At 43.2% G+C, this 15922-nt stretch overlaps 1 protein-coding gene across 18 annotated transcripts in view; it reads right to left on the reverse strand.

Moving 5' to 3' along the window:
* EPHA5 (EPH receptor A5) overlaps positions 1-15922 on the reverse strand; it is a 395151-nt gene that overhangs the window by 74449 nt on the left and 304780 nt on the right. For 14 of the 18 annotated variants that reach the window (XM_008173251.4, XM_005285713.5, XM_005285712.5 and 11 more), the window contains 2 exons: positions 8620-8813; positions 5045-5200 (listed from right to left, as the gene is read on the reverse strand). In XM_008173251.4, the coding sequence (XP_008171473.2) occupies positions 5045-5200; positions 8620-8813 (350 nt within the window). Of the gene's footprint in view, positions 1-309; positions 3324-5040; positions 5201-8619; positions 8814-15922 lie in introns of those variants that run through there. The other 4 variants (XM_008173253.4, XM_065595854.1, XM_008173250.4 and 1 more) reach the window with 3 other exon arrangements.

Consider the following 15922-nt stretch of genomic DNA (forward strand, 5'->3'; position numbering starts at 1 on the left):
ATAACCTTTTTAACCAATAAAGAATGCTGTGTGTTCCCAGGTTCATTTTTTTTTCCTAATAGCAACTAAAGAACCTATAGAATTATAGGATGGATTCACATTAGTAGCCAGAAAAGCATTTCTTTCCTTATTTGAGAAACAGTGGCTCAGGTCCTCAGCTGGTGTCATTCAGTCTAGCTTTGTTGACTTCAAAGGAGCAATGCCGGTTTACACCAACCGAGGATCTAACCTCGGTCTTTGACAATTTTCATTTTGGACTATTGAAGTCAATGGAGATTCGCTAATTTACATCAGCTGAAGATTTGGCCATTTGTGTTTTTAACATATATAAAGGATATCACAGAGTTTTGCTTTCTTTTCTTTTTTTTTTTTTTTCCAATTAGCCTGTTATAATTTTCTCAGGAACACTATTGATTTGAGTGCAGATTATCTGACCAAACCAAGGTAGCCTGTGTTCTAACTGTCAGATGAGATTGTACAATGGCAGAAGCGGTCTCAGAACCCAGCCTGACCTGTGGGAGCACCTAGATTCCCTGCGTTTTATTTGCTCACACAAATACGTTGATAGGGCCTGATCCTCCGCAGGCATAAACTGGTGTAGTTACACTGAAGTCACGGGACCTTTACCGATTTATACCAGCTGATGATGTGATTCATGGAAACTGCAGCATAGAAATAGTATGCCACTCAGTTTTAAAGGAAACTCCCCATTGATTTTAATGAAGAGTACATTATATGGATATTTCGTAGGGCTCAGTTGTGTAATCCTTATTCACATTGGTTAGCAATCGATCAGGCACATAGTCTCATTGACTTCATTGGAATTACATGCGTGAGAAAGGGCTCATTGTTTTGTTTAAGGCAGTGGTTCTCAAATTTTTGTCCTGGGGACCCCTTTCAAACAGCAAGCCTCAGAGTGCGACCCCCCTTATAAATTAAAAACACTTAAAAACATATTTAACACTCTTATAAATACTGGAGGTGAAGCCGTGTTTGGGGTGGAGACTGACAGCTCGCGACTCCCCATGTAATAATCTCCTGACCCCCTGAGGGGTCATGACCCCAGTTTGAGAACCCTGGGTTTAAGGGCTGTACCACTGGGCCTTGAAAGAATATATGGAGGAGCAGTGTGGGTATAGTTTGAAATATATCATTACAGTTTGGAAGAATGGCCAAGTAGTTGGTATTTACAAAAACACGACTTCAGAATAGAACATGGATCTTTCTTTTCAGTTTAAAAAGTCAAACACAGGAAATTAGAATTAAAAAGTCTGCCATACTCTCGGGGATTCCAGCCGCTTTGCACTGCTCTGGGGTTGTGAAGGGATTTCAAGGCAGCTGGATTTGGCCAGCTGAGCAGTAACCCATTGTGGCAGTGCTAGTAAAGGGACAACAGGCCCTGACACTGTCTCATCCCAACACAGGGTTGGTACAGGGCCCTAGGATACTGTTACCAGTGGGCAGAGTTTAGAGCATTTCCAAGCTTGCTATAAACTCAGTGAGGGACATCCCAGGGCAGATCAGGTCAGTGTATCAGGGAGCCTCAATTGTTTCCCCCAGCTTCCATGTTCTGAGAAAATCTTGGTGCACAAGAGAATTTCACCCACAGGGCCTGTTTTCACGTAAACATTTTCAGGAATGAGAAGAGAGAAACACAGGAATATTGGAGATAAAGGCTGCTGCCCACAGTGGAACATTTTCCAGAGTTATCCATGAAGCATCAGATGCTCTTTACTCAGGGGTTGGACAGGGCTGGTTTGCATCTGTCTGGTGCCCTGGCACATTCTTCTAACCTCTACTTCTGTGCCCCGTGCTGCTATGCTACATGCACTGGCAGAACAGCTAATGAATTTAACAAGGTGTCTGTGAGATCCATTGAAGCAACAGCGCTCCATCGATCTTGTTAATTTCTGGCACCTCTGCTTGCAGCAGCAGTGAAGTGGAGCAGGGCAGAGGCAAGGGATGGAGGAGCCGAAGCAGGAGGGGGAAAGGCTGGGGAAGCAGCAAGAGACTGGTAGAGGAAGGCAGGGAGGAACCAGAAGCCGGAAGGAGGGGAAAGGAAAAGTGGAAGAGGGCGTAAGTGGAGAACAAGAAAGGAAGCAAAAAAAGGGAACAAACTCAGAGTGAAAGAAGAGGAAGGGAGAAAAAAGACAAAGGAGAAGAGGTAAAAGGAAATACGAGAGAGGAAAGGGATTGAATCAAAGGAGAGACAGCAATCACAAAGAGAAAGGATGGATATAAGCAGGAAAACACCACATGCATAAGGAGTAGAGAGGAAAGCATGCAGGAGGTGGTGACCCTGTGATGGCAAATGGTGGAGCAGGATGAAAATGATCCGCTGTAACTTTTCTCCATGAAAATGATGACATTTTGGCACAATGAGATTTTTGTGAGGAAATTTCCACCCGAGTGAAAACGTCGCAGGCTTTTGATGAAAAATTCCACAAAACATTTTTTTTTAAATCTCTTTCTTTGCCATATTTCATGTAAAATAAAATGTGTCCTCTAATCAGCTCTAGGGGTAGATCCTGCACTCAGTGAAGTCTTTGCCAAACTCCCATTGGCTTCAAGTATGCAAAATCCGGTCTTAGAAGCTGGCAGCATACATGCAGCGGAGAGAAGCGAAAAAGACATGGGGAAACAGCACAGAGAACTTGGGGAGGACTGAACATAGAGTGGGGTCACTGCTCAGCAGAGAAAAAATAGAGAGGCTTCATTTACTTTGTTGATTTTATATTTACAAATAATTCCTGTTGGGCGGAGAACTATCTACCCTTTCATTTTTATAGACGTTGGGGTAGGCCATAACCATGTAATCATGTAGCAGTGATCAAATATTTCTGATGAATTAAACCCTGATTAGGTGCAAATACAAACTAGTGTGGGATGTGGTTTTACATCCATTTCATAGGACACAATTTTGAGGAAATATGGAAGAACTTAACATGGTGAGTGGCGGAAGGCAGGGACGGTGAGAGTGGGGTATCTTGGGATTGTGGGTTTAGTGAGTGGGGAAACCGCCACACCTGGACGTCTTAGGCATGTGCTTAACTTTAAGCACTGGGAATAATCCTAGCAGCTTCCACTTTTCTGCTCAACTCTAGTCATCCTTCCCCGACCCGATTTCTGTCTGGCGCTCTTGGCATGTCCCCTCTGCCGTGTAGATGGTGAGCTCTCCGGGGCAGGAACTGGAGTCTTTGATCTATGTCTGTGCGGCCCTGGGCACAACGAAATCATCACAGAAGCATAGAAATGTCAGGGTGAAAGGGACCTCAGGAGGTCATCTAGTCCCGCCCCCTGCACTTGATCCTGGACTGAGGTTCCTAGGGTGCTCCAGAAATACAAATAATCAAATAAATAAGACGCTGATGCTACCTCACAATGCACGAAGTTAAACAGGAGCGTGCTTGCAGGACTGGGGTTTGAGATTGCAGGGGTAGTAAGTGAGGAATGTTATGACTGTGGACATGGCAAGTAGGACCTGAGTGAGAGGAGAGAGGCTGCTACATTTTGACCTCTGCTCTTTAATGTTATTTTAACTCTCATGGAGGTTTAAAATCCTACCTACATTGTGGGGGGATTTTGTACCCTGCGGGGTGAATTCCACTGAGCAAAACTGAGTTCCTGGGACAAAGCGACTCCCCTGCTGCAGGGCAGGAAAAACATTAAGGTTCTGGTAGAGTTGGGTTCTTATTTTATTTTAAATTGATGCAACAGGCATATTGGCCAGCAGAGAGAGAGAGAGAGAGAGAGAGAGAGAGAGAGAGAGAGTGTGTGTGTGTGTGTGTGTGTGTGTGTGTGTGTACGGACACACCCCTGGATCACAAGGGGTCATATTCCTTTACATTCTAATTCAACATCTGTGATAACCTGACTTCAGTTTAATCCTGCTGGAAACACACTCTCTACGCTCAGTTTGAATAAGTGACAGGATAAGGCATAGACATCATTACACAAACAGTACACGCCATTTAAAAAAGTAGCACACAGTTCACCAATAGCCCTAAGGCATTTACCACATGACTTTAGTGCCATGGATTCAGTCTGAGACGATCAGGCTGGTCTCAGAAGTATATGCACATGCACACATAAAAGGTCCCCCAAACTGTTCACCCAGGGCCTAATTCTGCATGGTGGAGATAGAGTTCTGCCACTCAGAAGAAGCCGACACCTCCTGCCGGAATCCAGTTTCGGGCTGGGCCATAGTGTAAAATCTGAGTTGTCCTTGCAATATTATATACGATACAGAAGTACAATGAATGATCAAACTGATCCTAATTCTCCTACTAACAGCTTTGTTTTGAACTGGATGTTTTCCATGCACACTCTGGGCCTGATTCTTATTGACGCTAAGGCCTCTGGCAGTTTAAATGTAATTTATGGCCAATTTAAAATCTCTTTACACCGCCAGGATTCAGAACTCAGAATCCAGCTGTGGGCATTCATTACACAGATCGAGATTGGACTGATGGTTCTCAGTTTGTCACTGTTGCAAAATCAGGCATATCAATTGTACCTAAATGTATTTGTATCTTTTCTAGGTAAAAAGCATATACTGTGACATCACTTCCTGCGCCTGACTCCCCACTTGCAGTGTAAGTGAGGAGGGACCCCGCTGCAGCCAGTCACCCCAGAGTGAAAGCACAGACAGCGAGAGGACATTCTGGCCCCACTGTATTTACTTGCAGAAAACTGTGCCAGCAACAGAACTTTTTTTAAAAAAACAACCCATAATACTCCCGTTGCTATTATGCCAGAGAATGGTTTGTCAGTTATTCAAACTCAAGTGTAAATTTATTTCAGTAAAGCAGCCAAGGTATTGGCTGCAAGCACAGTGACCGTAAGTTCAACCCTCTCATGCATTTGTTATCATCGACACAGGCTATAAAAGATGAGGCTTCCTTGGAAACTGCTGACTGTGCACAACAGTTAATTGCTTCCCTTCTTTATTTCCCCTCCCCCAGATCTCCCTACTACATTGAAATCAATGTGTCTTCTCCCCAACTCCAGCAAAGCAGGTGAAAACGATCAGAAAACTACTCACTCCAAGGTCACCTGGGCCACGGCATCCATTGAACTGTATCCATTTTCCATGAAGATCTCTGTGTACCGTCCCATTTTGATGGCTTCCAGCCATTCACCTACGGATCTGTAGGCGCCACTTCCCAAGGGGCTATGTTCTACTAATAAATTTGACACTCTAAAACAAACAAAAAGATCAGTTTGAAGATGTACCCAACACCAATCATTCGCTTACTATTTTTTTGTATTAAAAATAATTTTATTATACTTTCCTAGATAAACCTGATACTTGTGTCCTTAATTACATCAAGAGTTAATTACTCATAGAATCAGTTGCATTAGTCTGCTTACTTACACATGGGAGTAAGTATTGCTCAATATGAATAAGGGTGGCAGAATTGGGCCTTTAAATACCAAGGGTAGTCTACCTACTCCTGTCAGTGGGAGTTTTACCATTGACTTTGGTGCGAGCAGTTAGGCCAACGCTGAAAACTTCTGAAAATCCTGCCCTTTAAACTATTTTAGCAGCAAAAAGAAAAGATGAAAGTACAGGTCTGTCTCATCTTACGCTGGGGTTACGTTCCGCAGTCAGCGCCTAAAGCGAAAATCGCGTAGAGTCAAAATTACATTGAGTGTAATGGCGGGCGGAATCGCCCGCACTACAGAAACAGTATTTAAATTGTTATTTTTCTCTCTTTTTGTGTTTGTTTTTGTTTTTGCCGACTGCATAAAGCTGAAATCGCACATGTTAAATGCGCCTAAGATGCGACAGACCTGTATCACAAAGGACCAGATAAGCAAGAATTTGCACAGATCACAACCTGCCTCTTTATCTGTTTACATTATTCACTGCAGCATTACTCTTTGCACCATTCTTCTGCTTTCAGGAGCACAAAGGAGAAGGCCCCAGAAGAACAATGCTTTTAGCACTCCTCAGTGTCAGTAGTACTGCTCATTTGTAAGGAGGCTGCCTTTCTATATGGTCCCCGCTCCTAGGAGTAAACTGCTCGAGACTGCATACCTTCAGGACCTCAGTTTTGTCATTCTCTTAAATCAAAGCGTCCAGAGCCCAGAAGCCAAAATCTATTTCTAAGCATGTCAGGAGGAGAAAGACAAACACAAATCATATTCCCCAGTACTGAGAAACCAGACTGGTCTGTGGTTAGAATATAAATGCCTGATTCTGCAAACTTGGACAAGATTCTCAAAAAGTGCTCAGCGCCCAGCAATTGATTAGATCAGGCCATGGACTCAGGAGGTTGGCTTTAGGCACCCATTTAAAAAAAAAAATCTTGGCCTATGATTGAAGTCACTTAGGTCATGGGAGTTGTTCCACTGAAGTCAACAGAACTATTTGTACTGTGCCTATCAAAGTGAGGTCCCATTCTTGGTTGGTCGCTAGGTACTACTGCAATATAAATGATAATCCCTACCTTTTCTACAGCACTTTTCAACAGTAGATCTCAAAGTGCTTTCCAAAGGAGACCAGTATCATTATCCCCATGTTACAGATGGGGAAACTGAGGTACAGTGGGGTGAAGGGACTGCCCAAAGTCATCCAGGTGAGCTGGGGATGGAACCTATGCTTTCCAAGTGCAGGTTAGTGATTTATCCACTAAGCCACGCTGCCTAATAATACATCTGTGAGGGATACTATCCACAGGTATCAGCATTTGCAAGGTTTAGCCCTGAATATGTAAATTCAATTCAAGTATACCTGACTGGAAGAACATCCAGGATATTATATTATTTAGCACTTCAGGAATCTTCATATATTTTATGATTACATTAGTATTATTTGTTTACTTAATGGCTATACTGAAGGGTCCAATAAAATGTAAATATTGCCAGTAACAACAGCATAATGCTTTCACATAACATTTTAAACACAGAAGGGATTCAAACTTCCTTACTAATCAGAACAAAAAAGTGGATTCTCAGTACAAATGCCATGAGGTATCTACTGCTGTGCACACATTGTAATGTCACTGTTTCCTCTTGTATTTGTATGAATGGGGAATTTTTAATACAGAATATGTTATGTTTGAAAACATCCTTTAGTTCTGCATTGCATTTAACTAAGGGTTGAGTCAGTAATGTTCTGTTATGGATAGAGAATGATATGGGTAAAGGGAACTTGACCACAAAAAAATGGCTGTTCGGATACACCATTCTCTTTGGCAATACTCACATTAGTAGACATTAGGAATTGCTTGAAACTGTACATGCATTAACATATCAGCAAAGTGCTTAGCACCTAGAAGAAATGGTTTACTGACCATTTTTACTTTCTCTAGTACACTCTGATAGAACAGTGCATGAATCACTACACAACATGCCCCAAAATGATTATTCCAAACTGAAAATGAAAGAGAAGAGTTCCACATTTTATGCTACCATCAACCTTTTTTATGCAGATGTGCTAGGAATGACATTACAACTGATTGCTAATAAGATTCATTCTCCAATGGCTTCCTCAGAAAGTTAATGATGCGTGGAAAGAAGCCTGAAGAATCATGCCTACTTTGTATTTAAAAATGATGTGTACCCCAATAAACAAATGTTGCCTCATAGGTCCATATCTTCAAACGTATTTAGAAACCTAACTCCCGGAGTTCTGTGTCTAACTTTTAGGTTCTGGGCTATGGTGCCAACTGAACCGTTCCCAACATGTTGCTTATGTCTAGACTGTTGCTACAGTTAGTCTCATCAATATAAATACTTGTGTAATATCCTCCTCATGCTGAAAAGTCAACTCTTATAAAGCCAGGGCCAAAACTTCAGCTGGTGTAAATCAGTGTAACAGTATAATTAAGAAGTAAGTAATATAAGGCTGCAGAGGAAAAATGCTATGCACCCATAATAAAAAGTTATTCTTCCCAGGCTGCTGCCATGGTGGTAAAATTGTTATCTGAGATGACTGGCCGACAGGAATTTACCAAAATATTTATACTTCTATTTCCTACCACGTCGACCTTAATTGTAGGCTTACATTTCTCATGTTTCATACTAATATTGCATGCTGGCTCTTAATGTATTTTATAAAATTGTGCACTTTTTTTGGAAACCACATGGATTTGTTAATGTTTGAAAATCTCTTAGAAGTGGAGGTAAACACTAACGGACTTCCGAATGATTGTGGTAGATTATATCAGGGTAGGAATGCATCTGGTTTTACTAGTCCCCAGAATTTGCCCTAAAGGATTTCTTTCCTAATCATTACCAGGATAAAGTCAACAGAGAGCTAATTTGAGTGATGTTTCTTATATACTTTACAGGCCAAATCCTGCCCTCCCTTTCCCTGGGTGCAAATCACAAGTAACTCCATTCTGTAGCTATAAACATAGCTGCAACTCAAGCTTCTCCAAGACAGATCATGATAATTTCAGCGTGGATGCATTTATAACGTGATTGAATTGCTCATGTATCTGCGCATTTAAACAGAAAGAGATGATTTGGGAAAACTATTCTGGACACAATGAAGCTTGTGGTACATCCTCCAGGGTCTGCACAGATCAGAGAGTCAGAGCTATTTCAATGCCAGGGTATTATGACATGAATCATGCATGGAGAACCGGAACTGGCCTGGATTTATACCTGCTCGACGCATTAACCAGTGTCTTCAAGCTGCTCGGGTTACGGATGAGCTTGTCCAACATGCTGACAATTTCGTCAAACTTGGGCCTGCTGTTCCGATCTTTCTGCCAGCAGTCGAGCATTAGCTGGTAAAGAGCAGCAGGGCAGTCCATGGGACTTGGCAAACGGTAGCCCTCCTCCACAGCTTTTATCACCTAGGGGAGACCAAACAAGAGGGTGGGTTGTTTTCTGGTGCCAAATGCAAATTGTTTTAACTAAAACGCTTCGTGCCCATCAATTCATCCATTGTTTCTTACCAAAACACAACACGGATCTCTGTCAAACATGTCCCTGTCCCCGGGATCTTTAATAATCAGGAAAGGAGGGGGTGAAAAATTAATTTCCATGAACTGAAAGAAATTTGATGAAGAGCCTCATGTAAATTGCCATAGAATCACTGAAGTCAATGGGCCAAATCCTCCGCTCCGTTTCAATCTACAGGCCTGAGATTCAGCGGGTCTACGTTGCCAGAATTCCAGCGAAGGCAGGCAATAACTTTGTCCAAGTCAATGGACCTACCCCACTTTACACCAGTTGAGAATCTGTAATCCATCATGTGTATCTGTTCTTGAATTCTGAGAACAGCAGCATATGCTCTTTTTAGCAATTTCTCGGAAAAGGAAATATCTATTTTTTAATTTAAAGGCATGCGCTGGACCACACATTTGTTTTGCAACAATAAAAGTCCACCTTTATTTCAAACCAGACTTTGAATGCTAAATGATGGATAGATTCAAGGCTGAGGCGGCGTGGCCATCTCATACATCATTCAAGAATGTTGGGGTCTAGTCATTTGTTATTGTGTACAAATTTCTACCAGGAAATGAGAATGCCTGCATGATGGTACCTGGCCAATAAAAGCAGAGTAGGATTAAAATCCACTGATTTTAAATGCAAATGTAGAAAAATATGATATTTTCATACCATGGCTCTGTGTCTAAAAGAACATTACAAACGTGTGCTTTCTTGTTTCCTTTAGTGTGAAAAGACATGAGAACAACACACACTGACTGCAAAACAGACCTTTTTTTTGTTTTAAATTAAAGACAGAAAATAATCAAATCCATTCTGCTTACAAAACAATTTACGTTCACCATTTTGGTGCATTTATTAATTGAAATTTATAAGGTAGATTTTTAAAAGAGGTCAGACCCAGCAGCTCCTAATTGGGTATCTAAATCAATCACTGGATTTTCAGAAGAGTTCATCTTTTATTTAGGCACATATGGTATGTGACTATTCCAAGATAGTCTTAACATCCCTTCCTGCATACTCTGTGCTCCTAGTCCTGTTGACTCAATGAGGTCGGAGGTTGCTGCCATTGATGGTGAATGTTATGTGATAAACCATGGTGCTCTGCTTGCGTGGATTGCAAAGAATACTTTGCAAAAGAGTCTTTGTCATTTTAACGCCCTGCATGATTTATAATTACACCCATCTAACACCATTGTTTTCAAATACAGTCAGTAGTTAGCAAAATTGTTCTTGTAATCTTAATCCAGATTGCGTTCATTTGTGGTAAAGGCAGTAAGGCAGACCCACTACAGGCAATCATTTTTATTAAGAAGGTTACAAAATGCAGGCCAGCTATAATACCTGAGTTTGCTGATAGAAATCATCTCACATCACCCTCCACCAGGGAATCCTGTCTAGAACTGGTTGGGAACTTTTCAACTAAATGATTTTTCATGGGAAAATGCTGTCACGACAAAACTTTTTGCAGAAAGGTATTGATTTCAACATGAGTTTTGTCAGGAAGGTTTCTCATATCCAGCATGGAATTAATGGTAAAATCAGAGAAAGAAGGGGAAAGACGTTCAGAACAGCCAACAGCCTGGTGGTTAGGGAACTCTGCTTGAATGTTAGAGACAGGGCCGGTGCTACCACTAAAGCAAACTAGGTGGTTGCCTAGGGCGCAAAGATTTGGGAGCGCCAAAAAGCGATGCCCCCAATTTTTTTTTTTACAGCGTTCCTGGGCTGGGCTGCCAGTGGCGCGCTGACACATGCGGCTCAGACTCCCTCTCCCAGCGCAGCGGCCGCTCCACTTCTCCCGTCTCCCAGGCTTGCGGTGCCAATCAGCTGTTTGGCGCCGCAAGCCTGGGAAGGGAGGAGAATTGGAGCGGGGGCGGCGTGCTCGGGGAGGAGGCGGAGCAGAGGTGAGCTGGGGTGGGGAGCTGCCACACGGATCCCTGGGCTGAGGGGGGTGGGGAGCTGCTGCAGGCAGGGGGGGGAGGGGCGCCTCAGAGTGGGAGGGGGGGCGGGGAGCTGCCACAGGGCTGGGGGCGGGCACAAGGTGGAAGTTTTGCGTAGGTTGCAAAACTTCCTTGCACCGGCCCTGGTTTGAGATCCAGCTACAGGACCGTGCTCTCACTAATCCAGACCAGGGCTTTGAACATGGCTCTCCCACACTCCAGCTGGTCTAACCACTGGGATTCTGGGGCTCTCTCTTTTCTTATTTCATGAAAAAAATTGAAATGTCTTGGATTTGGTCCACATCAGAACAGAAACAAATGCTGAAACCTCAATTTTTTCAGGAATTGGAATTTTTGTATATAAGCCCTAGTTTGAATCCTGCACCAATTGGAATAGCCCCTTTCATTGGTAGCACTGACCCAGGAGGGGAATGAGGCCATCAAAGCTTCTACCAGCCCAAAATTTGGTGCTATAAAGTCTTCTAATGACAGGTCCTAGTGAACAAAATTACATGGTGCATTGTATTTTCATTGGGTGCTGTTGGGTACTGAGCACTTCTGAAAATCCAGCCTCAGTGTCTATTTCAAGTAGACCTTTTGAGCCCAAATGAAGCCCCATCCAAAGCCCTCTGCTGTTAATAGAAAGACTCCCATTGACTTCAATGACCATTGGAGCAGGCCCGTGGTTCTTCTATCCCATTTAGGCCAGAATTAGCGAGTGGTCTTGTTCTATGATAATAGTTTTGTTCACAGCACAATAAGTAGGCCTGACCTACTTCTGTTATCCAGATTCTCTGCTTTTTGCATCATGTTTCTAGTCTCTCCTTCAGACCAAATTTGCAAGCATCGAATAAAATCATCCCATGTGGCATGGTCAAAGGATCATGTAGTGCTTAAACACTGTAGCTGCATGTGTATTTATAACACAGAGAGATCCTCCTCCAAGATACACCAAAAAGAATATGGTAACAAGATGTGTAGCAGACAAGCTGGAACCTGTACAGAATAGATCTGAACCACATCTGGAGTGAGGCTAGGTACATTTTATATTCCTGGCACTAACGTCAATAAAGCAAACTCAATTTAAAGGATGTTGTCCATTCTGGCAATACAATGTAAATGGTCTCAAAACACTGTAAGATGCCATGATGTTGCGGCAACTTTTTTTCACGTGCAGATGTTCTCAGGCCTCCAGTATGAGAAAGAAGCAGCAGCTAGCAAGGCTCTGGAAGCAACCGCTATATGGGGGCACCACACAATTTTGTTCCCTAACACATGCACCCTTAGAAGATTTGATGGGCCAAACATTTGGGCTGGGAGAAGACTTGAGGGCCCTAAGCCACCCTGTAATCACTGCAGTCCATTTACAGAGCAATGCCAGTTGGCTCAGGGCTGCCTGGTGGAGAATGAACTGGGATGGCTTGTGCTAACACAGGTAATATATCTAACCCAATGGTTTCACTAATTGTAAAGCCAGGAGCAACCACAATCATTTAGTCTGACAACCTGCATAACACAGGCCAGAGAATTCCACCCAACGATTTCTGCATCAAGTTCACATCTTGTGGTTGGACCTAGAGCATGCTTTTTAGAAAGACATCCCATTTTGATTTAAACACTTGATTTGTAGCCTTCTGAATAACAGTGACTGCCCACATTGATTCTCCATATACTGCTGTTAACAAGGAAAAAAACAAACTGAATTACAATTAGGAGAACAATTTTGCTAACCTCTGACTATATTTTCAAACAATGTGTTTTAACTGGCTGTAATTATAAGTCCCACACCGAGTAAGAATGATGGGAACTCTTTCACGAGTTGAAATCCATGCAATCAGAGCACCATGGTTTACCACATAACATCTACCATTAACGTCAGCAACCTCGGATTCTTTGGCCAACAGGGGTGGGAGTTGAGTATATGGAAGAGAGGAGGCAGAAAACACTCTGGGAACAGTCACATACCACAGTGGGAAACACCCTTGAGTTAAATTTGTTTGTTTACTATGATCCATTCAGTTGCCAAGTATATGCAATATAGGCACAGAGGTAATCCAAGCAAAGCTTGGACAGGAACCAATGCTAATTTCAAGAGCTAAATCTCTTATTAATTCTCTAATCTGCACGTTTTGAAGAGCCAGACTCATGCACCTCTTTTCCAAGATGCATTTGTGAAATTCATTCAATGTCCAGCAGGATGCAACTAAATTAATTTTCTCCTTATTTATTTATTTTTTTTATAAAGGGTTCTAGAAAATGTCCATGTCTGAAATGTTCACTATCCACAAGAGTGATTCCTCTGGTGGTGGAGTGTTATCTTGCTGACTCCAGATTGAATCCTAGTTCATAGCTTGGCATTTACCTAACATCTGTGGCATCCCAGTGCATTTGTATTAAAGCCAGTTAGAGCTGCTTACTGCAATGGCAGAAGAGACAAACTCGGGACCAAATTTCTGCATTCTCCGCATTGGGCATGGCAGAAAGTTTGTGTATTAGATTGGGATAATCCCCTGGTAGGTGTATGTAGTGTCTTAAGAGACGACTAAGAGGGGATATGATAGAGGCCTATACAATCATGACTGGTGTGGAGAAAGTAAATAAGGAAGTGTTATTTACTCCTTCTCATAACACAAGATCTAGGGATTACCAAATGAAATTAAAAGGCAGCAGGTTTAAAACAAACAAAAGGAAGTATTTTTTCACACAAAGCACAGTCAACCTGTGGAACTCCTTGCCAGAGGTGTGAAGGCCAACACTATAACAGGGTTCAAAAAAGAACTAGGTAAGTTGATGGAGGATTGGTCCATCAATGGCTATGAGCTAGGATGGGCAGGAATGGTGTCCCTAGCCTCTGTTTGCCAGAGGCTGGGAATGGGCGACAGGGGATGGATCACTTGATGGTTACCTGTTCTGTTCATTCCCTCTGGGGCACCTGGCATTGGCCACTGTCGGTAGACAGGATGCTGGGCTAGATGGACCTTTGGTCTGACCCCGTATGGCCATTCTTATGTTCTTCATCGTAAACTTCCTTTAAGTAAGGTAGCAATTGAGATGGAGAGACTTAGGGACACGGTTGCTTTGAGTCAGCAAAACAGCACAACTGTCTGCCTGGCTGAATGCTTTCTCTGCCCTCTTTGCTATGTGTGACGGTAAGATACTGTGAGGTTCCTTCTTTGCTTGGATGTTACCGCTGAGCAGGAAGGACAGATAGGATTGTTCCGTGCGGCAGGTGATCACACAGCCGCTTATGGCGAAAGAGTTGCTAGATAAAATAAGGGAGAAGCACGAGTCTCCAAAGGAACTTTTACGGTCAAGGTAATTGCTAACGCCAAAAGGACAAGACCATTTTCTTTTAAACATTGGGTCTCCTGTTCCCCTCTGTGTGTTGGGGAGAAGTTGCCGCCATGGACAAGGGGAGTTTTGCCCATGTGACATGCTCCCTTCATCCCAGAAGTCTCTCTGCAGAGGTGGAGCAGGTAGAAAGGGGCAGTGATCAAATGCCTGCTGGTCTCTGCTAGAGTCTTCCCAACCTGTCTCACGAAGTTCCTGGAGCCAGAGGACCTGTATTTTTCTTCCACATTGTGAAGCCCCCTTTAGAACTGCCTTTGAAGCCTAGCTCCTGCATTCGGTACTGTCCAGGGATATGTAGGAACCAGGCAGCAGAGTAGGCAAGGGGAATTGGAATGAATACCTCCTGCAGCCCCTGGGACCCATGTGTGTCTTGGAGGATCTGTGGATGAATGGAGTGCAGCTTCTTCCTGGGCTATGGGATTCAGACCAGGGCAGAATTCAAAGGGAACTCTGTGAATTATGTTTCCCAGGCTTCTCTCTCCTCTACAGTGATTATCCTGGCTTGGAGGTAGGATGGTACCCGGCATTTCTTACAGTGCTGGCCTTAAACGTAATACAGTCCCCTTAAAATTAATACGGTTTGGATCTTATTCATTCCGCTCTCTATGCAAGGAAATGGGAATTTGCTATTGACTGAAAATCATATGTCAGAAAAAAGCCAAACATCTAACTCATGAGACAATCAGAAAGCAGCTCACCAGCAGAATTATGAGAACTGGTCTGGTATTCTAGTGACCAGTCGCTACTCAATCATGCCTATAGTGAGAGTCATGTAGGGCCAGATTTTCACAAAAGCTCAGCTCTCAGTTAGGCACCTAAGTAACGGGGCCAACTTTTCCAAAGCAGCTCCCTTTGAGGATAATGACGGGCGCTGAACCATCTTAAAACCTGTCCCCTCCTTTAGCTACATACCTAAACGGAAGCTGAGCCCTTTTGAAAATCTGTCTCCGCTTGGGGGTTCTGAGCACTTTTGAGAACGTCAGGGTAAGTGAAGCATGCAAATATCATGAAAGGCCCCGTAGTGTCTGTGCATTACCCTACAGTCATTAATCACTTGACCGCTTGCTTTTACTTATGCAGAACCCCTGCTTGGTTCAACGTGCAGGCTGGAGTGTGTGCGGAGAGTGAGGCAGGATGCACCAACTTATTTTTAAACAACTTACTAAGGCCGAAGAGGAAAGCAGCACACAGCAAAATCGCTGCTGTCACTTCACGATATAAAATCATTTATTTCCCCGATGAAAATTAAATTGATATTCTATCTATCCATCACATTGATTAATTGTACCATACTATACTTCATTATATTATTTTTTAATCTTCACTGAATACTACCCCGCCCCCTCCATTCACTGTGGGCTGGATCTATTCCTGGGTGTTATATCTGCATAGCACCAGGGAAGTCAATAAAGCTATGCTGCTTTGCACTACCTGAGGGCCTCACCCACTGTCTGACCTGCACACTGAATTCATTCCCGTAGGGCTGCTCCCCACAGAGCACAGAGATTGTCATGCTTCTCCCAGAAGCCCTTGCTCACTCCCAGTCAGATGCCTGAACGGAGGCAGTGCACAATCAAAATCCAGGGTATACAGGCCCCTTCAGGGTATAACCTGGTCTGAATTGCTGTGGTGAGGTATGAGCTCTTTTAAGACCAGGCATTCAGGGTGCTTTGTAGTCCTGAGGGAGAGCACCTGCCTGAGTTAAGGCATCCGGCGGGGAG

Source organism: Chrysemys picta, chromosome 5, assembly GCF_011386835.1.
Source record: "Chrysemys picta bellii isolate R12L10 chromosome 5, ASM1138683v2, whole genome shotgun sequence".
Taxonomy (NCBI): Eukaryota; Metazoa; Chordata; order Testudines; family Emydidae; genus Chrysemys; species Chrysemys picta.